General features: G+C 42.9%; 1 protein-coding gene and 1 non-coding gene across 3 annotated transcripts in view; both read left to right on the forward strand.

Annotated features, from left to right (window-relative positions):
- Positions 1-1,827: 1,827 nt before the first annotated feature.
- Positions 1,828-25,145, forward strand: part of Mettl16 (methyltransferase like 16) — a 50,896-nt gene continuing 27,578 nt past the window's right edge. The window contains exons 1-5 of one of the 2 annotated variants that reach the window (XM_021176308.1): positions 1,828-1,885; positions 4,544-4,723; positions 6,877-7,004; positions 17,520-17,719; positions 20,970-21,110. In XM_021176308.1, coding sequence (XP_021031967.1) covers positions 6,877-7,004; positions 17,520-17,719; positions 20,970-21,110 — 469 coding nt within the window. In that variant the 5' untranslated portion in view covers positions 1,828-1,885; positions 4,544-4,723. The other variant, XM_029483855.1, reaches the window with a different exon arrangement.
- On the forward strand, positions 12,716-12,857 carry LOC115032679. The gene has a single exon (XR_003838308.1). It is a non-coding gene; the product is annotated as a small nucleolar RNA SNORA48 (small nucleolar RNA).

Raw genomic sequence — 25,145 nt, forward strand, 5'->3', positions numbered from 1 at the left:
AACTTCTAGGAGTCCATTCTCTTTTTTTCCCCCATGTCAGTCCTGGGAACTGAACTCAAGTTGTCAGGCTGGATTGCAAGGGCCTCAATCCTTTGAGCCATCTTGCTGGGCTCTTGGGACAAGTTTTTAATTAATTAATTACTTTTTTTTTTTTTTTTTGAGATAGGATTTCTCTGTGTAGCCCTGGCTGTGCTGGGATTAAAGGTGCCACCAGTACCCTGTTCCTGATGAGTTTTTAAATTTTCTGTTATCCCATATTTTATTTCCTTGTCTCCAAATGCCTATTAGACAACAAGATCAAGTACAGAGTTCAGTTCTCTAGAGGGTGCAGGAAAAGCACCTGAGTCCAAAGCAGCCTTTCTTGCTATTTTTTAAAATACTGAAATATGTAGCCCAAAGGATACATGGTATGTATGCATAGATCATAGGCCGATTAACAGACAGCTATGAGTCTAATACTGAAGACCATGAGCACAACCAATGCTCTAGAGCCCTTGTTCCCTGCCTTAAACACCATTCTGAATTGGTTCCATAACCTTTGCTTTTCTTTATATTTTTCACACATACACACTATTTCCCAAGCAGCAAGTTTTTCTACTTTGATCATTTTGTAATTTAACATAAATGAATTTATTGTAGAATTTGTTTCTAAGCTTTATCCATGTAGTATGTATGTGTTCATTCATTTGAGCATTCTATTGTTCTGTTGTACCACAATTTATCTACCTGTCCAAAGGTATGAGTATCTTTATGGATTTTTTTTTGTTTTTTTGTTTTGTTTTGTTTTTTTTTTAGCTTGATCAGTACTGCTAAGAGCATCCTGGATCTTTGGGCTTCCCTGAGCCCATGGGTAAGAGTTGTCTCTCAGCCAGCACTCGGGGGGAAGCAGAGGCAGAGGCAGGCGGATTTCTGAGTTCGAGGCCAGCCTGGTCTACAAAGTGAGTTCTAGGACAGTCAGGCCATACAAAGAAACCCTGTCTCGAAAAAAACNACACACACACACACACACATATATGTATGTGTATGTATATATATATTCATGTATATACCCTGGAATGGGATTATGGGGGGCAATTACTTTTCAGAGCAGATAGACTGATGCTTCCAGCAGTGTTCCTGTTGCAACATTTACTCCTACGGTCTTGGTGTCCCTTCCACCTCCCACAGCATCCCTAATTTTGGCTATCTCTGCTGGTGACCCTGGGGCAGCTCTTTCTCAGTCAGAGCCTCGACCTTTAAATGCCCTATTGAATCTGTAGAGGTGGTTTTCTGTGCCCCAGTATCTCTAACTGAACAACAGTGAGTACCCAGGACTGAAGGGAATGTCAGTCATGAGGTCTTCTCATGTGTCCATCAGAGCTACAGGATCTTTCTGTGGATTTGGTACTTCTGCTCCACCCCAAAGCCTTGTCTCCTGGGCTGACAGAAGATACCTAATTCATTTTTCCCCATCCTCCTCCCTCCCCATGGCCTTTCCTGCTTCTCAAGTGAACACGGTTGCCTCTACTCTCTGTCTGTGGTTCTTGACGTGTGGTCTACATGACAGAAACAGTTACCCAGAGAGTAGCTCTGTCAGAGTCTGATAGGATGCTGGGAGCAGAGCGCATTCTCAGACGCTCTCATGCGGACTCAGGACTCTCAGGGCTGCTGCTCTGGAGATTTCTGCATAATGAGTTCCCCAGGTGACACGCGCACATTCCGATTTGGGAGCTGCTGCTTTGGGGATTGTTAGAACAGAAGCCAGGCCAAGGTCATCTCCAGGCAGTTTCAGTCACCCTCCCAACAGCTCTTCCAAGAATGAGACAACCTCTATCTACTGCTGTTGCCTCTCCTAGGGCAATAAGGACAGAGAAACTGAAAAGACCTGATTGTCAATACAAGCCTGGTCAGTTATAAAGTGGGAACATTTCCCAATGGAATACATTTTTTTTTCTCCTGAGACAGGGTTTCTCTCTGTGTGTAGCCCTGGTTGTTGTCCTGGAACTTGCTCAGTTGACCAGGCTGTCCTTGAACTCACAGAGATCCATCTACCTTTGCTTCCAAGTGTTGGTATTATAGGTGTGTGCTACCATTGCCTAACTTATTTCTCTTTTAAATCTTTTTAAACATTTATTTTAGGGGCTGAAGAGATGCTCAGCAGTGAAGAGCACTGGCTGCTTTTCTAGAGAACTCCAGGTTCAATTTTTAGCACCTGAATTGCAGTTTGCAACTGTCTGTAATGCCAGTTCCAAGGCGGATCCCACACCCTCTTCTGGCCTTCGGGAGTATTGCATGCATGTGGTGTACAGACAAATGCAGCAAACATCCATAGATACAAAAGTAATAGACAAAATACTCAAAAATATTTTTAAAAAAGTTATCATTTTCTTTTTTTTTTCGAGACAGGGCTTCTCTGTGTAGCTCTGGCTGTTCTGGAACTCACTCTGTAGTCCAGGCTGGCCTTGAACTCAGAAATCTACCTGTCCCTGCCTCTCAAGTGTTGGGACTAAAGGTGTATGCCACCACACCCAGTTTATCATTTTCATTTATGTGTGCAGGTTTTTGGCTGCATGTATTTCTGTGCATCACTTGTGTGCCAGAGACAATGGGCCCCATGCAGCTGGAATTACAGACAGGTCTGAGCTGCCCCATGGGTCCTGGAAATTGACACTGGGTCCTTTGGAAGAGCAGACAGTGCTCTTAACTGTGGAGCCATCTCTGCAGCCCCATTTTTCTAAAATATCTATGTTATTTTGAATTAGGTGTGTGTCTCTGTGTTCTGGTATACGCATGTGAGTATGGTATCTGAGGAGGCAAGAAGAGGGTGTCAGATACCCTGGAATGTCAGATACCCTGGAGTGTCAGATACCCTGGAGTGTCAGATACCCTGGAGTGTCAGATACCCTGGAGTGTCAGATACCCTGGAGTGTNTGTCAGATACCCTGGAGTGTCAGATACCCTGGAGTGTCAGATACCCTGGAGTGTCAGATACCCTGGAGTGTCAGATACCCTGGAGTGTGAGTTATAGGTGACTGTGAGCCACCTACCCACATCCACAAATCTATCAGTTTTTTTTTTTTTTTCAAATCTTCAGTTACAAAAATCTTTAAACACTAACTTGTGTGAGTGTATGGAATGAATAGGTGTGTGTGTACACATTTGTGGAAACCAGAAGAGGCCATGGGTTGGCCTCTATCGTTGTCTCCCGACTCCTTTGAGGCAAAGTCTGTCTGTGAGCGTGTGGCTTATGCTTTTTCTTTTCTTTAACCAGTAAGCCCCAGGTGTGCCTTGCTCCTTATGTGGAGACTGGAGTCCAAATTCTGGTCTTCATGATTGTCCATCAAGCGTCTCAACAGCCCACATTTTATGGCTATGCTAATCTATCTACCCATAAATCTATACATCTATCTACCCATAAATCTATACATCTATCTACTCATAAGTCTATACATCTATATATCTATCTACCCATAAATCTATACATCTATCTATCTATCTACCTATCTATGTCTTTTTTGTGGTGTTAGTTTACACAGGCCTTTGCATTCTACCACTGATCTAGTGGTACACTGCCGCTTTGGCTTTTTGAGCAAGGTCTCATGTAGCCCAGGGTGGCCTGGAACTTGATAGACAGTAGAGGATGAACTCATACTCCAGCTTCAATATCCCAAATGCTTGGATTTACAGGCCTATAACACCATACTTAGGGTTAAATAAAGGAAAAATTGGGGGTAGGGCAATTGGGGGGTATTAGCATAAAGTAGCCAAGGTCAATGTGGTCTTGGTCTTGTGACCAAGTGAGTTCCAGGACAGCCAGGGCTCTACAGAGAAACCCTGTCTTAAACAAACAAACAAACAAAAGCCAGGATTTTATTCTTTTGCTTCGTGAGTCCAGATTCAATGCTTTTTTAGCCAAATCAGTTTCTTTAAAAAATTAAAAAGAGGTTTACCTTTATGTGTATGGCTGTTTGCCTGCATGTTCGTGCACCACGTGCACGCGTACCTTCCAGAGGGCACTTAGGGACTAGAGTTACATCTGGTTTGGAGTCACCACATTGGGGCTGGGACTCGAACCTGGGTCTTTTGTTAGGGTAGCCATTTCCCTGTCCCCTACCCCGCCCAAAACAGTTTCTAAGTACCAGTTATTTACCCATCTCACAGGTTTATCTGTAACTACTGTGTCATCACACAGATTTGCTGTGCAGTTAAGTGTTAATTGCCATCAAACCCATCTAGCCTTCCTATTTCCTGTCAAGACTAGATTTAGTACTATTTAGTAAGGCTGGGGAGTGCTGAAGAAAGCTACATTCAAAACAAAAGAAAACAAACGTTTACAGCTTGGTGAGGTATCTCATCCCTGTAATCCCAGCACCCAGAAAGGCCAGGGGAGGAGGGTGGTTCCAAATTCCTGGCCGGGCTCCATCACATAGCTGCATGCCAGCGGACTATTGAGCTCGTCTCTCCAACCGCTAACCCAAGAAGACTCCGAGCCGACCACACCCCCAAACCTGGTTGAAAACACGCCGCCGTCTCCAAGTATCGCGACAGTTTCTTCTTTCTTTAGGCTAGGTCAAAAGTCTCGCGAGAGTAGCCTGTCCAGTCACGGCGCGGATTGGCTGCGCAAGATGGCGGCGCGCTTGGAGCGTAGCATCTGCGTTTCCAGGAGCTTGGCTGTGTGAGTGGTGTGGGCTTGGTGATTGCGGGCCCGTCTGCACTCCGTCCGCCTGTTCCATTGGCCTGCGAGGTGCGTGGTTCAAAAATCTCTTATCCGGTTGCGCACAAGGATCGCCTAAGAAGCGGCTCACCTGCTTTTCTCCTCTGGTTCTCGGATCCTTGGGGGCTTACCGCTAGGTCAGAAGCCGGGGACCCGGGCGGGTGTGCGCGAAGGCCGGCGGTAGGTGGGAGGAGCTGGAGGAGAGATGGCCTCGTCCCCCGCCTAGGCCGAAACCCAGGGGAAGAAGGCGTGGATGAGCCGGGGAAGTGGCGGAGGAGAAGTCAAGTTTGTGAGGTGGGGGCGTGAAGAGAAAACGGAAGAGTTGGGGTCTAGGTGGGAGACATCTGTTGAGTTTTCTGTTCCTCCTAAAAACTTAAAAAAACAAACCCACAAAACAGTTTGTAGGTGTAGGTGTTCTGCCAGCCTGTACGTCTGTGCAGCACGTGCACAGTGCAGGCGGAGGCCAGAAGAGGATTGTGTCATGGCACTAGGTGAGCAGCCATACGGGTGCTGGGAATCGAGTCCTGGTCCTTTGGAAGACCTTGAACGCTGGTCTGTCTCTATTGCCTCCATAGTTTGATATCATAAAAGCCAAATTTAGAGTATCCTATAAGCTTCTGTTTTAGAAGAAATGATGTGTGAAGAGATAAAGGCCAAGAAAAAACCCAGGAAACATGAAGTTTTAAAGAGGAAAGAAGGCTGGCCTAGAGGCCTTTTGGGTTTTGGACTCGCTCCGATGAGCCTCTTTTTGTTATTGTTGAGACTCAACTGGGCTGCCCATTCAGAAAGAGAATCCTGTGTGTGTCTCACACAGATGGAAAGTATTTCATAGTCGTTTCCTTTATTTCCTTTGGTGTTGATGACTGAGCCCAGGGCCTTGCACATGCTAGGCACATGCTCGGTCACTTGGAGCTAGATCTCCTAGTGACTTCATGTTCTTCCCAGTCAACCAACAGTTGAGTGACTCCCCTTACAGCCCTATTTTGAGTATTGGGGTACCGCAGGGAACTCATGAAGTTTACTGGTAGGGAAGGTTTTTTTTTTTTTTTTTTTTAATTAAAGCAAATGTGTGGGGAATGTCAAGTGAGTAAACTTCAAAGACAGAAGTGGGCAGGAGGCTGGAGAGATGGCTCAGTGGTTAAGAGCACTGACTCTTCTTCCTAAGGTCCTGAGTTCAATTCCCAGCAACCACATGGTGGTTCATGACCAGATATCTGTAATGGGGTCTTATGCCCACTTCTGCTGTGTCTGAAGACAGCTACAGTGTACTCATATACAAAAAATAAATAAAAGCTTAAAAAAAAAAGAAAAAGTGTGCGTTCCAGTCACTGAATGTTTTAGTGACTTGTTCAAGAAAGATATTAATAAGGTGGCATGTGACCAAAGGCTTAAAGGTGGGGATATGTTCAGTGTCTGTACACTTCAGTGGGGAGCGTAAGCCATGCCAACTGAGTGGCAGCAAGTGCCAGTCCAGTGTGGTGGTGCAAGCTGGAATCACAGCGCTCTGAGGACATGGGATTCTAGACTAGCCTTGCCTACAGAATGAGTTCCCAGTGAGCCTGGGCTACTGGAGACCTTGTCTAACAGCAATAAGAACAAAAAGACAAGAACAATAGTCCTGGGCAATGGCTCTTAGGCCAGTGTGGGAGGAAGAGAGTGGACTGGTGCTAGCAGACATTCACTTCACTTTGAGGAATAGGGTGGCTAGGCAGATAGAAATCCAGAAGTTAGTCATCTCGGGTGTAGCAGTCCTTGATAGAGCACATGTGAGATACTGTGTTAAATTCCCAGTTGAAAAAAATTTTTTTTAACAAAAGTTAAAGAATCAAATGGAGTGACTTTGTTGAGTATGTCTGTTATGACCTGAATGGATAGTGTAGAAAAATGAATTGAATTGGCCAAGATTGTAATTGAACTTGGGTCACATGTTCAGAGTACGTGCCTGTAAACTCTGTCCTCTTTCATGTGCTGCAGAGCCCTAGTGCATCAGTATCTCTTGGACTTGTTAGAGGAGGGCCTTTCTTTTTGTCCAGCATTACATGGAAGAAAACCATTACCCTCTGATATTCTTGGGGCCTGGGGACTGCCCTTGGTTTATGGCCCACCCCCCCTCATGCTTTTGGTACTAAATATGCTGGTTTCCTCTTTATCTTTCTTAAATCTCTTCTTCCCTCTCTTTAAAGATGGCTCTAAGCAAATCAATGCATGCAAGAAATAGATACAAGGACAAACCACCTGACTTCGCATATCTGGCATCTAAATATCCAGATTTTAAGCAGCATATTCAGATAAATCTGAATGGGAGAGTAAGGTAGGTAACTCATTAGTTATTAATCTGTGTCATTCGAGTATGGTCTGGATGGATGTGATGTGGCAGGAGGCAAGCTGAACTAACAGAAGACCTGAATGTAGCCGTATACATCTCATGAGAAGTCTCGTGTGACTTTGGACAAATGGATTTATCCACCTTGGGGGGTCGATTTTTTTACATCTAATAAATGAGAAAATTGGAAAGTCTCTTGATGGCTAACTTCCTGCTTCTGCAACAGAGACGCCAGTGTAACCCAGGCTAGGATTGTGCTTTGTGTGATTCAGTGCTTGGTTAATGTCACCGTCACTGACATTGAGGACAGTGCTAACCAGAATGCTAAAACTTCTGCCAAGGATGTAGCTCAGTTGATGCAGTTGACCTGGCATTCATGGAGCCCTATCTATATCCCTGAATAAACCAGGTGTGGTGGAGCACACAGCTGTGAGGCCAGCCCTTGGGAGGTGGAGGCAGGAGGATCAGTTCAAGGGAATCCTTGGCTACATACTGAGTTTGAGGCTATACTGGGTTATTTGAGACTTTCAAAACCAAAGAAGGCAGAAATTATGATAATATTAAGAATGTGAGAAAATGCCGGACGTGGTGGCTCATGCCTTTAATCCCAGCACTCGGGAGGCAGAGGCAGGCGGATTTCTGAGTTCAAGGCCAGCCTGGTCTACAGAGTGAGTTCCAGGACAGCCAGGGCTANAAAAAAAAAAAAAAAAAAAAAAAAAAAAAAAAAAAAAAAAAAAAAAGAATGTGAGAAAATAAGTGTGTTATACCTGAGATTACCGATGCACATAAGACCATGCCAGGCTTGTCAACAAGTAATCTTAACCCACCCCAACATCTTTGTTCAGTCTTTTGTTTCAGTTGTGTATCAGCTGACTTCCTGCTACTGTAGCAAATAGCAATCATCTTGGGAAGAGAGAAGGCTGCACTGGCTCATTGTGCTCTAAGAGAAAGTGACTTTGTTGCTGAGGAACAGTTCATAACTTAGGCCTGGGAACCAGAAGAGAAGGGACAGAACCCTGCCCCTTTGGAGCCATGCCCTTAATGACTGAAGACACAAGGTCCTAATGCTTCCCAGTTGTGCGAAGCTGGGGACTGAACCTTTGTGCTTTTTTAATCTTTTGAGTTCAAGGCCAGCTTGGTCTACAGAGTGAGCTCCATGACATAGCTTCATGAATGCTGTACTGAAACCCTGTCTCAAAAAAATAAAAACAAAAAAGCAAACACACAAAAAAAGCAATTGATAGTTCTGAATGTTTATATTGGGGTTCTGGCATCAGCAGACATTTATGTATTTAAATTTGGTATTTATGACTAAAGAGTCCTCAGGAGCTGGAGAGATGGTTCAATGGTTGGAGCACTGGCTGCTTTTTCCAGAAGACCTGGGTTGGATTCCCTACACCTGTATGTTGGTTCACAATTGTCTGTAAACCCACCTCTGGCACTGCATGGGTGTAGTTTAGACATACATACAGATAAAATGTCCATACATAAAATAAAGGAAAGGAATAGTCCTGTGTCAGGGAAAGTTATTCTTGCATTTATTTGTGCGTTGGTGGTGAGTAGGCTTTGTGCTTGCCATATTGAAGTCAGAGGACAACTTGCCAGAAGTTGGTCTCTCCTACCACATGGCTTCCTGGGATGGAACTGAGATCTTTTTGGTCAGGTTTGGTGGCAAACTCCTTTATCTTTCTGCCACCTTAAAATTCAGTCTTTTATTTTATTTTTTAAAGCATTTTTATATGGATGGGTGTTTTGCTTACAAATATGTCTGCACCACATGTGTATCTGGCACCCATGGCAGTCAGAAGAGCATCTGGCATCAGATCCCTTAGCTAGAGTTTCAGACAGTTGTGAGCTGCCATGTGGGTGCTAAAAGTTGAACCAGGGTCCCTCTGGAGGAGAAGTCAGTGCTCTTTTTTTTTTTTTTAATAGATTTATTTATTATTATATGTGCATACACTGTTGCTGTCTTCAGACACACCAGAAGAGGTGTCAGATCTCATTATGGGTGGTTGTGAGCCGCGATGTGGCTGCTGGGATTTGAACCCAGGACTTTCGGAAGAGCAGTCAGTGCTCTTACCTGCTGAGCCATCTTGCCAGCCCCGAAGCCAATGCTCTTAACCCCTGAGCCATTTCTCCTGCCCCCCTTAATGGTTTGTATGATTTTAATGCTATTGTGAATAGAGCTTATATGTATTAGTAAAGCTTACTTTTGGGTGGCAACTGCATTGTTTTCTATATATAAGTCCCTCTCTTATCTGCCGTCATTAGGCTACCATCAGTAGCTGTACATTTGACAACAAATGGAGAAAATCACTAACATGCCTTTTACTGCTTTGTTTACTATGTTTGTTTTAGAATTGATTATTAGGTGTGTTCGTATGATGGAAGTTGAGAGGACAGCTTGGTGGAGTTGGTTCTCTCCTTCCATCTCTGTGTGCTCTGGGGAGCAAACCCAGGTTGTCAGGAGCTTTGCCCGAGGAGTTGTTCTCTGGCCCCAGATCTTTTAAGTTAGCTGTGTCTCTGTCATTATTTTCCTTCCCTCATGAGACAGCGTCTCTCTGTGTACCCCTGGCTGTCCTGGAACTTGTACTATACTATAGACCAGGCTGGCCTCCAACTCAGAGATCTTCCTGCCTCTGCCTCCTGAGTGCTGGGTTAAAGGAATGTGCCACCATTACCTGGCTAGCTTGCCATTTAATTGTGTTAAAGAAAGAGTGTCTTTGATGAGGCTGGTATTCCTTTTAGCACCTCTAATAACGACAGACTTCACATCAGTGCTGTTGTCTCTTGCGAGCACTTAAAATTCAAAATTAGTAGCTCTGCTTTCCAAATTTCTTCCTATGGATTTTCCAGTTTCAGTTCTTCAAAACTGATTATAGAAAAAGCCTCCCACCTCCGTTAGGCAGGTGGTGACAGAGGCAGGCAAATCTCTGAGTTCAAGGCCAGCCTGGTCTACAGAACGAGTTCCAGGACAGCCAGGGCTACACAGAGAAACACTGTCTTCAAAAGCCAAAAAAAGGAAGGAAGGAAGGTGGCCCTCCTTCCTTTTCATAGGATAGTGTATCGATCATGGGCTCCTTATATTGCTTAATAAACTCAGTAGATGGCTTTAATTTTTTTTTTTTTGCCTTAAATATGCTCCCACATAACTAGTTTTTACAATTGAATCTGGGTTAAAAAGAATGTTTTTTTTTTCATTTCTTTAGATTCTGCCCTGACAACATAGTCTTTAACTTGCACTGAATTTAGCACCATGTTTTGGCATATACTGCCTTTTCAGATAATAGTCTGTAAATGTATACAAATCCCCTCCAAATTTATCAGAGTGAGTGCCTTACTATTTGCCTCACTAGGGGTGTGTGTGTGTGTGTGTGATATCCCTCTACTTTTTGTTTAACAGTCTTCTTTACTTCATAAATCTTTTTCACTCTGTATGGGGGAAGAAGAGAAGGGGCATTTGGACTTGCTGTGTAGCCCAGGCTAGTATTAAACTAGCAATTATTCTGCCCCAGTATCTTGAATCCTGAAATTACATATGTATCTGTCTATTCTTACTCATTTATTCACTCACTCATTCATTCACTTATTTATTTTAGCCCTGACTGGTTTCAAATTCACAGAGACCTGCCTGCCTCTGCCATTGCCTCCTAAGTAGTGGATTAAAAGTATGTGCCATCATGCCCAGCTCTGTATGTACCCTCTGTACGTAAGCAAATCATACGGTCAGAATTGAATTTAAAGAGATACATTTTCTTTTTCATTTGTTTTATGTGTGCACGTGCCTGACCTTAGTATACATGTGTGTGCTATGTGTGTGCAGGAGCCTCCAAAGGTCAGAATAGGGCATTGGATCCCTAGGTACTGGAGTAAGTTATAGATGATTGTGAGCCACCAGCATGGAATTGAACCTGGGTCCTCTACAAGGACACTTAGTGCTCTTAACTGCTGAGCCATTTCTCTAGGTCATAAACAGATACCTTCTTGGAACGTTGTAGAGAATGGATTGCAGAGTATTAAGAAAACTAGACAAAATGATTTTAGTATCCCAGATTAAGTATATTAGTGGGCTATCTAGGTGAAGGCAATAAATGAAACTCACAGAAATTCCCAAGTACAACTAGCTATATGTGGTAGAAATTAGGAAGAGAAGAGCCAGGTGTGGAGCTTGAGGGAAGGTGGGTGGTAGTGCCATTAACAAGAGTATAGACCAATGGATAAGCTGATTTTAGGAAGATATTTTCAGTTGGGCATATAGGATCTGAGGGCCTTGGACTACCTGTGTGGAATATTTAATAGGCAGTGGACAATGAGTTCAAAGAAAGAGGCACAGTGGTTGTGGGATCATTTTTTGCTGAAGGCGGAAGAGAAGTGAAGCAGGAGTACAGTGTATAGGAAACAGATGCAGTGGGTATGGAGAACCGTGCGGAGATGTGGATATATCTGAGAGTAATTGAGAAGTAACAGACAGAAAGAAAGAAAGACAGCAAAGAACATTGAGGGGCCGGAGAGTTGACTGGTGGATAAAGGGGCCTGAGGACCTGAGTGTAATTGCCAGTGTTCCACATGGTGGAAGGAGAGTAAGCTCCCAAGCTCCCACAGATTGTCTTTTGACCTCCACATGAACATTGTGGCACATGCACACAGTCAATATTTAAAAGCATTATGTAGCATTTTAATTATTTATACATGTAATTCTTCATATTGAGGAGCCTGAAAACAGTTGCTTAATTTGTGATGTAGGGCTTAAATTATAAAGGGTTTTATGCTTGTGAGGCAAGCATTCTGCCACTGAGCTATTCCCCAATCCTGGGTAACATACCTGTGTGTGTGTGTGTGTGTGTGTGTGTGTGTGTGTGTGTGAGAGAGAGAGAGAGAGAGAGAGAGAGAGAGAGAGAGAGAGAATTTTGTAGGTGTTTTTGTTTGTTTTCAAGATAGAATTTCAGGTGTGCATTGTTGTGAAAGTCAAGCAGTGTGGAGTGCTGATAGTGAGTGTTTCACGTTTTCTCATGGAAATCTGTACGTTTGTATTACACTTTGAATTGGACTTTTAGTTTTTTCTTCCTTTTTGGAGACTGGTTTTCTCTGTGTAGCCTTGGCTGTGCTTGAACCAGGTCTGCAGAGATCCTTCTTATGCTTTTTGAGTGCTGGGCCTAAAGGCATGCAACACCACCACCTGGCTCAAAGTTGATTTAAAAATAAATTATTTATGGGCCTGGAGAGATTGCTTCAGTGGTTAAGAGCACGTTTGCTGCTCTTACAGAGGACTTGGATTTGGTTCCCAGCACCTACTTGGTAGCTTACAGCTACCAAGTCTAACTGTAACTTCAGATGATCTAATACCTCCTTTTGGTGTCTGAGGGCACTGTATACGTGTGGTACAGTCATGTCCGCAGGAAAACACCCATACACATGAAACAAAAAAATTTTGTAAACTAAGAGTATTTATTATCTTTAATCATTTGTGTGTGTGTGTGTGTGTGCCTGTACTTGAGTGCAGTCAGGTGCCACGGAATGTGTGAAGATCAGACAGGAACTAGTGGGAGTCTGTTTACTCTGTCTAGCATGTGGGTTCTGGGGTTCAAACTCAAATTGTTAGACTTGGCAGCACCTGACTTTATATGCTGAGCCATCTTGCTAGTCCTTCAAAGTGTCTATTTTATAATAGGTGTCTATTTTACAATAGATATAAAGAACGTCCTCCCTGGCAGTGGGCAAAGAGACACCTTGTTGGTGGTGTTGCTCTTATCAGTCAGCGGCAGAACAGACAACAGTCCTTCACTCTTCCTAGCTTGATGCCTCATTTGGTGGCCAAAGCTGTTTCATGCCTGGGGCACATAAAAATTTTTTAAAAAAACTTTCACAGAGGAAAGCAAATATGGGTGTAAAAAGAAGACATGGCTGTTGTTAATGTTTTTTCTTAAGTTTATTTACTGTTGTATATGAGTGTGTATGTTTGTGTGACATGGTGTATATATGTAGGTCACAGAACTTTGAGGAGTTGACTAACTCCTCTGTGGCATCCAGGGATTGGATCAGGCTTGTGTGGCCACCTTTTACTCTATCTCCGGTGAATGGGGAGCTGAGGATAGGGCACTCAGGGAGACTGTTTTCTCTAAAAATGACCATATTTGCTTTTGGTTATCTGATATATTTACTTACCGTTTTAATTTTTATTAGTGTGCTTGTGTGTGATGTGTGAGTGTTTGCAGGGGATTCTGTGGCATGGACACATTTACTTATTTAGGTTTTTCGAGACAGGGTTTCTCTGTGTAGCCCTGGCTGTCCTGGAACTCACTCTGTAGACCAGGCTGGCGGTGAACTCAGAAATCCTCCTGCCTCTGCCTCTGCCTCCCGAGTGCTGGGATTAAAGGCATGCGCCACCATTCCTGGCAGACACTTTTTTTTTAAAGGCAAGAGGATGGACACATACACTGAAGACAGGCTTGCTTTTTAAATGTCTACTAGCTTTGTAAATTTTTGTTTAATTTTATTTTTTATGTTTATACCTGTGTGTATGTCTATACCACATGTGTTCTGGAGGACAGAAGAGAGCTCAGATCTCCTGGACCTGGAGCTTCAGACAGTTGTGAACTGCCATGTGGGTGCTGGGACTCAAACCCAGGTGCTTGGAAGAGCAGCCAGTGCTCTTAGCTACTGAGCCGTCTCCAGCCCCTCCAGAGGACAGCAGATGAGAGTCAGTTCTTTTCCCCCATCACTGGTTGTGTGAAATTGAACTAGGTCATCAGGCTTGTGTGACAGATGCTTTCACTTGCTGAGCTATCTTGCTGGACTGTTTTTACAGGAAAAAGAACACACAGTTAATTATATGCTTCATGCATAGGACTGTCAGTTTGGCCTGTGCTGAAGGGGTCTGCTATGTGTAGGTATAGGACTGAGATGGCCACTGTTGACAATATGATGCTTGTCTCTGCTCTTTCCTGTATCCCTCACTGCTTTGTTATAATGATATCAAACTGCTGCAATTTAATTTTAGGTTTTGTTTTTCATAGTACCCAACTCCATAGCAATAGCCTGCTGTTTATGTGAGCTCTGTTAGTTGATCTTGAACATAGATGAGATTAAAAACAAATTTTTGTTTTTAAACTAAAGACCGACAGTGAAGGTGGGTTGTAACTGGTCACCAGTGTTCTAGCATCTCGTCGATGATCCAGTGATGGAGAACAGTGTTGCAGCAGGGCTGACAGCTTTGGTGTTTTTTGACACATTTGAGCTCAACTTCTTTGGTATTAGAATTATTGTTAGGTCATCCTTGTAGAGTGGAAATGCGTATTCTCAAACTCATTTCTAGAGACGATAACAAATAAAGTACTCATTTGTAGCCAGGTAGGAATCATTCTGGGGAAGCCAGGAGCCCGTTGACAATAGGCTGTTTTGTGAAGCTGCATGTGTTAAAGAAACAAGAAAGACTGGTGGGATGAATAAATGCTAATTTTCACGTGAGAGCTAATTTTAGTTCCTAGGCCTCCCTGTGATCTTGGAGATGAGAATAAAAAAGAACTTGCCTGTGCTCAGGATTTGCAGTGTCCCAGGGTGCTAACGTGACCTAGATATTTAAGCAGTGAAGTTGTGTGACTCGACTTTGCCCTACAAAATATTTCCAACACTTGGACTAATGTCTGCCTTTTCTTAGAACTAAAAAAGGAACACTCAGTTTTGTTAATAGAGTCTTAGAGTCAGCTTTCATAGTTTCCACTTACTCCCTTCACTCTTCTTCTCTCTGCTTCATATACAGTGATTTTGGTGATAGGTTCTGTGCTTTCATTTATTAGAATGGGGAGGGGGAGAGAGAGAGAGAGAGAGAGAGAGAGAGAGAGAGAGAGAGAGAGAGAGTGTGTGTGTGTGTGTGTGTGTGTGTGTGTGTGTGTGTGTAGGATTGCTGTTGGGAGGCAGTCTTGCTCTATACCTCTCCCTGCTTCACATTCACCCTGAAGTTCTGGATGGCCTTGACCTTGCAAAGATCTTTCTGTCTCTGACTCATAATTGTTGAGAAAGCAGGTATATCCTTCCATGCCTGACAGTAGATTTTGTGCAGTTGAGGATCAAACCCAGTGTTCCTGTGCACACTCCGTGAATGCTGTACCATGAGCTATACATACCTAACCCAGCATATTTGTATTGCAGGGGGAGGTCAGAGAGACAGGGGGCACTTTTTAATAATTTAATTTTTTTGAAATTATATAAAATGTCATCATTTCCCTCTTTCTTCTCCCATGCACCTCTTGTTCTCTCACAACTTCATGGCTTCTTTCTCTTTAATAGTGGTTGTTGTTGTTGTTGGTGGTGGATGTGTGTGTGCTATTTTTGAGACAGAACTTTATGGACTTCTGATCTTCCTGCCTTCTCCTCCCAAGTGCTGAGATTATGGGGATTCACCACCATGCCCAATTTAATGTGGTCCTAGGAGTCAGTCTAACGCAGGGTTTTGTTATAATATTTTCACTTCTATTTTTTTCCTTTGCAACAGGCAGGGTCTCACTATGTAGCTTTGTCTGGCCTGTACCTTACTGTGGATCAGGTTGGCCTCAAACTCAAGAGATCTGCCCACCTCTGCCTCCCCAGTTGATGGGATTAAAGGTATGTGCCTGTTAGAAAATGGAAAATTTTAAATACACCATTTAGACGACTTAATGGGAGAAATTACAGAAAGTCATCAGCCCTAGGTAGTGTAATGGTCCTATGGCCTGTGTGGGAAGGGGTTGGGATTGAGAAGCTAGGCCAGGCAGTAAAGTGCTTACTGCACAAACATGGTGGGTGGCCTTAGTTTCCTCCCCAGTACCATTGTGAAAGCCTGGTGCACTGGTGTATTCCTATAATCCTAGTGCTTGAGAGGCAGAGAGGGAGGATTCCTGGTGCTTGAACTCTAGGTTTCTGGTGAACCTGGAAGAGTGGTAGCCATCTGGCATAGTGCTATATTAGAGCATGGTCCCTTACTGGCTGCTCAGCCATGAATTAAGTTTGTTTCTGTCCACAGATATAAAGACCTTGTGTCATTTATTTAATATTTCTTTCCCTGAATTGTTATTTTGAAAGCTATTCCTGGTAAATTCCCTAGATTTGTAACTCTGGGTTTTCACGGCTGGGCTGCAGAGTATCATTGAGAAGTTGTAAGGCGGTAACTAAGTCACTGTTTATGCTCTTGAGAAAATGCTTTCACACTTTGTTTTGGAAGGAGCTTCTAGGTTATTAGGTTCCTTTAATTTCTAAAATTCTACATTTGAGAATTTAAGACTTTACACATAATATGATGGGATATTAGATTAGGCAGTGTATTGGAATAGGATATGAATATGTTTATTATTTTACTTGAATATAGATTTCTTCGGTGTGTAGGATTGATTTTTATTTTTGGTTTTTCGAGACAGGGGGTTTTTTTGAGACAGGGTTTCTCTGTGTAGCCCTGGCTGTCCTGGAACTCAACTCTGCAGACCAGGCTGGCCTCGAACTCAGAAATCCACCTGCCTCAGCCTCCCAAGTGCTGGGACTAAAGGTGTGTGTCACTACTCCCCAATTTTATTTCTGTCATTGAAGACGATGACGTTAGCCCACCCTTTTAATAAACTTGATTGGTTCCATAGGAGTAAAATAGAATATTTTGTTAAGTTTTTTGTTTTTGTTTTTAGAGATAAGGTTTCTTTTACATGGTCTGGCTGGGCTCTGGAACTCAGTATGTAGACCAGGCTGGCCTCAAAACTAACAGGCCTGTTTCTGCTTCCTAAGTAGGGAGAGTAAAGGTGTGTGCCACCACGCTTGGCCACTACTATTACTGAACACTATTATGCTGGTTTTGTTTTTGTTTTTGTTTTTTTTAAGGCAGAGTTTCCCTGTGTACTTTTGACTCTACTGGAATTTACTCTGTAGACCAGGCTGGCCTCGAACTCAGAGATCCACCTGCCTCTGCCTCCCAAGTGCTGGAATCAAAGGTGTTCCCAAAATGACCTGGCCATTTCTTCCCCCATTTTTGAGTGTCTTTTTGAAGAATATGTTAGTGTCAATGATGTTGATGATAGCTAAAAAAACAAAAACAAAAAAACAAACAAAAAAACCCCCAGCATTTGTAAAACACTTTATGTATCAAGAGCTGCATTCTTTTCAGAGACTCTTATATGGCACTGATGTTGGAACTCCTGCCTTAATAGCTGAGAAAAGTGCCAGCCAGGTCATGTCTTGTCCAGAGTTTAGCTAAGGCAGAAACCAGACAGGAATTGGAGCAGAGGCCCTCTTAATCCCTGTGCTGCATGTACAGATGCAGTCTTTCTGGTTGATAACTACACTGCTTCTCATAGGCTGTGAAGTCTCAGGTACCCCTGTGTGTCTGCTGTTGTGCTGAATGTTGAATGTCACTTTACATGCGTGATTTCTTTAGGAAATTCAAATGGGCATTGGGTCCTTGGTGTAACTACTTGATATGGCAAAAGTGCTAGCTAGTGTACCTAGTGGTGTATAGTAATCAGTTTTGTGTTCTTTTTCTCTACTCCTCAGTCTTAATTTCAAAGACCCTGAAGCAGTCAGAGCTCTGACTTGTACTCTCCTGAGAGAGGACTTTGGACTTTCTATTGATATTCCTTTGGAGAGACTAATTCCCACAGTCCCGTTGAGACTTAACTATATTCACTGGGTAGAAGATTTGATTGGTCACCAGGATTCTGACAAAACTACTCTCCGAAGAGGAATTGACATAGGTAGGTGGTTCTTACTTCCATAGGTTTTGCATTGTCAACTCTTCCTAAACTCTTCTAGTATTAACTGGGAAAACAGCTTTTATTTGGTGCAAGTGGAAGTTTCTGTCATTGGTTTCTTTTGACAGGGGATGTCCAGGTAAGTTAGGGAGCAAGGGGGTTAGAGAAGTGTGGAAGGAACAAAAGGTCCTGGTTTACTTAGCTTTCAACTTTTTACCTTAGCATCTGTGTTGGTTGGGCATTGTCTACTCTGTTATTAAACAATTTTTAATTAAACAACAACTTGTTGTTGTTGTTGTGTTTTGAGACTGTGTAGCCATGCAGCTAGCTCTGTAGATCAGAGCTGGCCTCAAACACACAGAGATCTTGCCTCTCTGCCTACTGAGTGCTAGGATTATAGGATTAAAGGCATGTACATCATACCCAGTTCTAAAACGCACCTCCCCACACCGTTTTATTTATTTATTTATTTGCTTTTAATTTCTCTTTTGGTTTTTTGAGACAGGGTTTCTCAGTGTAGCCCTGGCTGTCCTGGAACTTACTCTGTAGACCAGGCTGGCCTCGAACTCAGAATTCCACCTGCCTCTGCCTCCCAAGTGCTGGGATTAAAAGGTGTGTGCCACCATTGCCTGGCTATGTTGTTGTTGTTGGTTTTCTTTTTTTTTTTTTAAGATTTATTTATATATTTTATGTATATGAATACACTACAGCTGTATAGATGGTTGTGAGCCTTCATGTGGTTGTTGGGATTTGAACTTGGAAGAGCAGTCTTACCTGCTGAACCATCTCACCATATCACCAGCCCTTCTGTTTTGTCTTTTTGTTTTTTTGTTTTGTATTTTTTGAGACATCCTGACTGACTAGCTGTGTAGACCATTGCTCTGCCTCTGCTCCCAAATGCTGGGATTACAGGTGCATGACAGCTTGCTTTGTCATAAATACTTAAAGTCTTGGCTTGGCCTATCAGAGTTTCCATTGTCTGGTCTTTACCCTGCTCTCTAAGCCCCACTTATGTAATGTTTCTTTTGTTTTCCACACTTGTCTTGTAGACCACCAGGCCTTTTTGTATGTTATTTCCCATGCTTCAAGTTTCATCTTGATCTTGTTTGTTCCCATTAATACTACACTTGTCATGGCAAGTCTGCTTTCTCTGACCTTAAAACCTAAGAAAGGTTACTTTCTTAGTTATGATACATGGTTAATATTTTTTGATTTGCCACTAGACTACAAACTATAATTACAATAGTCTCTCCAGGCCTAGCAAAATTGTTGGATAAAGTCATTATTTATATATAAACTAGCTGTTTTCAGACACACCAAGGGGGGCATCAGATCCCATTACAGATGGTTGTGAGCCACCATGTGGTTGCTGGGAATTGAACTCAAAAGCTCTGGAAGAGCAGTCAATGTTCTTAACCACTGAGCCTTTTCTCCAGCCTCAAGGCATTATTCTTTTTAACATTAAAATCTAAGTACTTGGTGTGAGTTAAACACTGGCGACCTGATGGAGTTCAGTTAAAGCCCTTACCTTTACATTCATGGTGGAAGATGGCCGATGTGTCCTAGGAAGGCAAATACCAACTTGACCAGTGTGGTGGCAGGTTTGTGACCCTGGCACTTGAGTTATGGCAGTGGGAGGATAGCAGGTTCTAGGCCAGTGCTGGCCTGGGCTATGCAGTGAGATCAGAACTAGGGAAGGAGGTGGGGGAAAGGGACTCTAGACTATTAGGTGCTAATTGCATTTTAATTATGCCCCAAACCCACTAAAGTAGCACTTGGGGATACACGAGGTTAATGGATTTTAGTTCTTCACAAGGGGCAAAGCTTGCTGAAATCATAGTCTTTCTAATTAGGGTTCTATATAAATTCTTCCCCCAGACTCTCATCAGGTTGCTCTAATTCTGTGACTATGCTTTCCATTTTTATTTATCATTATAAGGATTATTACCCACTTAACATGTCATTTGGCTTTCTGAAGATATCAGAATTTCAAGTTTTTGTCTTTAGAATTGAGGGACAGTGTTAGGGTAAGAGATGGGTCTTTGACCTGGATATTTTCCCTTTGCAATAAGGAAGGGTTTTTTGTTGTGGCGTTGTTGTTGTTGTTAATTTGCCAAAACAGTCTAAATGACTCTAGTTTCCTGGAATGCCTGGGCCCAAATAATTGTGACTCTTGAGGAGCTGGCTATCTTCTTCCTTCCTCGCACCTCCCAAATCCCCAATGGCATGTTTGCATGACAGCATCAGGGCCAGGAGACGATGCCATGGCTGGCAAAGAGGTTAAGTAGTGCACGGTTTACTTTGCTCTCTGTTTCTTGTTGAGTAGGTCATGAGGAAGTGATGGGGCCTGAGGGCTTCAGGAAGCCCCTCCAGATCCTGCAGAGCCACAACGGAATCAGGAGAAGCCCTAGCTCTCCTCCCCTTGGATGTACTCACTGGGATCTAATTGGCCAGATTTGTTACTGATTGTAAAAGCAGCACCTGGGGGTGGAGGGAGGCAGACAAGTCCACGGTTAGGGGCTCGACATGCAGATTTAGGAACAAATGATGGCTGTTGAAGCTGATTTTTTTTTTTCCCCCTCCATGCAGCATTGACTTCTCAGTATGTCTTTTGTACCTGTGCTAGGGCTGGTTAGTGCCTGACATGACTGACATTCTCCACAACCACAGGGAACTGGGGACACACACACACACACACACACACACACACACACACACGTGCGCGCGCGCGCGCCCTTTTTTTTGATTTTTGAAACTGAACTGTGCCTGTCTGCATGTTTTGTTTGTTTTCCCCCTTGACACAGGGTCTCAAAATCATTCTTGCTGCCTCTGCTTCCCAAGTGTTAGAATTACAGGTGTGTGCCACTACACTGATTTGCTGTGGAACACTGGAGTTTTAACAGGTAGCATTGTATTGAGGAAATTACATCTTATATGGGATGTAAAGACTTTTATGAGTAAATTGAATTTTAGAAAATAAAGTGTTTTGGCCACTTTGGGTTAATATGCTGTTTTCCTGGGCCTTCAGTTATCTACACTTCATTTTACACACAGCATACAAGAGTAGGGGATAAAGGTTTCTGTCCTCTAGGAAAGTTGTTCTCTGAGGTATGTGTGAAATGGGCAGTGAGCCCAGTAGCCGCTTGTGAGTTAAGCTGTGGAAACTTGAAAGAATTCTTATGAAGAAAAGGGGTTTTTATTGTTCTCACCTTCCCCTCTCATGTGGGATGTGCTCTGAATTTTTATTTTCTAGGTACCGGGGCATCCTGCATCTATCCCTTACTTGGAGCAACCTTAAATGGCTGGTATTTCCTGGCAACAGAAGTGGATGATATGTGCTTCAATTATGCCAAGAAAAATGTAGAGCAGAATAACCTATCTGATCTCATTAAAGGTTGGTTCCTCTAAATAAATAGTCCTTCAAGCTTCATTTATTAAAAGGTCTTTAATAGCTAGGCGGTGGTGGTGCACGCCTTTAATCCCAGCACTTGAGAGGCAGAGGCAGGCAGATTTCTCAGTTCCAGGACTGCCAGGGCTACACAGAGAAACCTTGTCTCAAAAATCAAAAAACAAAACCAAAAACAAAGCCTGTCTATAATATAACATGCATTGTTATTATTATCTTCTGTGGGATTTTTTGTTTGTTTGAGACAGAGACTCACTTTCTAGGCCAGGTTGACTATGAACTCATAGAGATCCACCTGCCTCTGCTTCCCAAGTGCTGGGATTAAATGTGTACCACCATGGCCCAGCCTCAGACATTTTTTTTCAATGCAGTTTTTCTCTCTAATATACGCCATGAAGTATAGATTACCCTGAGATTTGGGATTCATGCATAAATCATGTGGCTGTGTTCTTTGCTCCATCTAGATAGAAGTCATTGGTAGATAAGGTTATTGTTAGACAAGGGAGGCTCAGGCTGCTGTTGGGCAGCTTTTGTTTGCCTCCCAAGTTTGGCAGCAGTGAAGGGGAGCAGTAGGTATGTCCTCTAGTGTCCCTCTCAGGTTCTTCAGCTGGCTCTCAGAGATCCTTAGTCCATCCTCACCAGCCATTGTGACAAGTCATAGTCAAGTGGTCTGCTGACAGCGTAACACGACTTGATAGCTCTCTAGAACTTGCAGACCAGGGCTTGCTTGCATTTGCATTTTTATGTAACCCAGAGTTACATAAAAATTTCTCAGGCACCGGTGGTCATGAGTGCTAAAGTCCTAAGAAATCTGGCCTAGATCCATCAAGGATGGTGATAGCACAATACGTGTCTGATATAAATGGTTTTAACCAGCTCTGCCGGTGCCTATGCCTGCCGAGCTGAGGCAACTACTGATGTTGTAATTTTGTTAATGCATCACTGGAACACAGTTCAGGGTGGCTGGTGCTGACTACGTCATCATGGTAACTAGGGAGAGCCAGTAGCTGTTACTTGAGTTACATTATCTTATTTCCTGACCTCTTTGGTTGTTTGCTGGAAAATGAACAACAGGGAGATAACTGTCTGCATAAATTTAAGGTAGGTCTAGTGTAGTGGCAAAGGTTATCTTGGCCACTTGGGAAAGTGTGTTATGAGGATCTATAATTTAAAGTTCACCAGGTCTATGACTTGAGTTCAAGATCAGTTTGTGCGCTTAGTGAGACCCTGCCTCAAAATTAAAAGGGCTAGGGATTTAGTTCCTTGGTAGAGCACTTGCCTTGCATTTGTGAGGTTCAATCCGAAGTACTACAAACAAAGCAGTTAGATGTTTTGATGATTTATTAGCACTAATACTGACATTAAACTATGCTTTAACAGTACATAGCATCTGTCCATTGTGCTAGAGAGGGATAGTTCCCTTTCTGTCTCATTCAGCCAGGAACTCCATCTAAACTTTAGAATGGGCTTGTTAGTAGCTAAAATTTGGGAGTGGTTTTTATGTCTTGTTTTGGTTTGGTTTTCTTTCTCTTTTTCCTTTCATCAGTTCCTTTGTGTTAGGGAGGCTGGGCACACAGCTGCAATAGTGTGTGTGTAGAGGTTAGAGAACTGCTCATAGAAGTGGTCCTCTCTCCACCAGAGGGATGGGTTAGTCCTCTGGTTTGTGTTTCCAGGTGAGGTTGACACTCTCAATCTGCCTTCATGGTGTTTGCATTCTGAACACCTCTTGTGTTTTGTTTTTTCCTTTTTTTCCTAGTGCTCATTCACTGAGTGCATTTTATGTTGTTTCTTAGGGACTTTGCTACTTGAGATAACCCTAAACAGTGCTGAATCTTGTGATAGAGACAGTACATTTCACTTAGATGAGCTTTAGTGAGTTAGCAGTATTTTTGAATTTTCAGTTAAAGCGCTGTGTATGTATTGGTATTTAACCTGCATTTATGTATGTACCACATGTGTACCAAGTGTCCAAGGAGGCCAGAAGACTGGGTCAGATCTCCTACAGACAGTAGTGCTTTGCCATGTGGGTGCTGGGAATTGAACTCTAACCCTCTGGAAAAACAGCCAGTGTTCTTAACCACTGAGCTATATTCCTAGGCACCCCCTTTATTTATTTATTTATTTAGAGACATGTTTCATTGTGTAGCCTTAGCTAACCTGGAAATATCTGTGTGGACCTGGCTAGTTTCAAACTTGAGAGATCTGTCTTGATTAGAGGCTTGTGCCACTACACCTGACCAATAAATCAATTAAGCCAAACACACCAAAGGTGAGGTTATGTGTCCAGGAGGCTTGCAGAAGCTGTACTTGTCCTGTACTTCCCATAGGAATTTGTCTTTGCTAGTTCAGTGTTCATGGCAACTTTATAGACCATAGCTACCATGAATAATGAAAAATAGGTATTGGCAAAGTTTTGTGTCTGGGAGTGGGTGCACGTGTGCATGTGCCTTTGCAAGCCTCCAGAAGTCTGCATCAGAATGCTCTTTAATCATTTTCTACGTACGTTATTATTTTAAAATAGCTTATGTGTGAGTGTATGTCTCTGCACCCCCCAGCAGAGGCCAAAAGAAGGTGCCAGTTAGGGCTGGCGAGATGGCTCAGCAGGTAAGAGCACTGACTGCTCTTCCAGAGGTCCTGAGTTCAAATCCCAGCAACCACATGGTGGCTCACAACCACCTGCTATGAGATCTGATACCCTCTTCTGGTGCGTCTGAAGTCAGCTACAGTGTACTTATGTATAATAAATAAATCTAAAAAAAAAAAAAAGAAGTTGCCAATCAGTTCCCCTGGGATTGAAGTTATTGGTGGTGTTAGCTGTCATGTCATTGGAGTAGTAACCAAGTTCTCTGGAACAGTAATTAATTCTCTTAACCATTAAGCCATATCTTCAGCTCCTTCATTGTATTTTTTTGAGACAGGGTCTTACTGTGAACCTGGAGCTCAGTGATTCAGCAGGATTGCCTGGCCAGCGAGCCTCAGGGGGATCCTTTCTTTGTCTCCCTAGTGTTGAGGTTACAGGGGTATGCTATCATGCCCAGGTTTTATATAGGTGCTAGGGATCAAACTCAAGGTTTTAGGTTTATATGTCAAGCACTTGACTGACTTGAGTCATGGCCCAAATCTCTGGGCACAAATTTTTTGGGGGAGGCACCTTTCTATTCTTTGTTTTTAAAAAATTACATATAGCTAGCTAGCTGGGGTGGAGGTATACTCCTTTAATCCCAGCACTAGGGTAGCAGAGACAAGTAGATCTCTGCCAGTTTGAGGCTAGCCTGCTTTACAGAGTGAGACTGTCTCAAAAAAAGAAAAGAAAAAAAAAAAAAAAAGAAAGGAAAAGAAGAGAAAAGAAAAGAAACCAACAATAACAACAACAACAAAAAAATAGGGTCTAGGGAGCTGGAGAGATGGCTCAGCAGTTAAGAGCACTGATTGTTCTTCTAGAGGTCCTGAGTTCAATTCCTAGTAACCACATGGTGGCTCACAACCATCTGTAATGGGATCCGATGCCCTTTTTGGTGTGTCTGAAAAGACATCGACCATGTACTCATAAATTAAGTAAATAAAACTTTAAAAAATATATAGGGTCTAAGTCTGTAATTCAGGCCGGTCTTGATTTCTCTATCTTGCTTCCTCCTATGAGTGCTCAGATTATAGCTATGTGCCACCACTACCTGCTAAATTATAATATTTCAATTTTAGTGTATAGATATATGCTAGAACTAGTCCAACTCTCCTTCATGATTTATGGCCATCCGATATTGACAGTTTTTAATTTTTTAAAGATTTATTTTATGTCAATGAGTATTTTGCCTGCATATGTGTCTATGCACCACATATATACCTGGTGCCTTCAGATGTCAGAAGGAGGTATTGGCATTTTTTGGAACTGCAGTTTCAGATGGTTGTGAGCCACCTGTAGGTAACAGTGAGCTGAACATGGTCCTGGGAGAGCAGCATGTGCTCTCCTGTTCCCTAGCTCCTTGCAAGTGATTTTTTGTTTTGTTTTTTTTTGTTTTTGTTTTT

Source organism: Mus caroli, chromosome 11 (assembly GCF_900094665.2).
Source record: "Mus caroli chromosome 11, CAROLI_EIJ_v1.1, whole genome shotgun sequence".
NCBI lineage: Eukaryota > Metazoa > Chordata > Mammalia > Rodentia > Muridae > Mus > Mus caroli.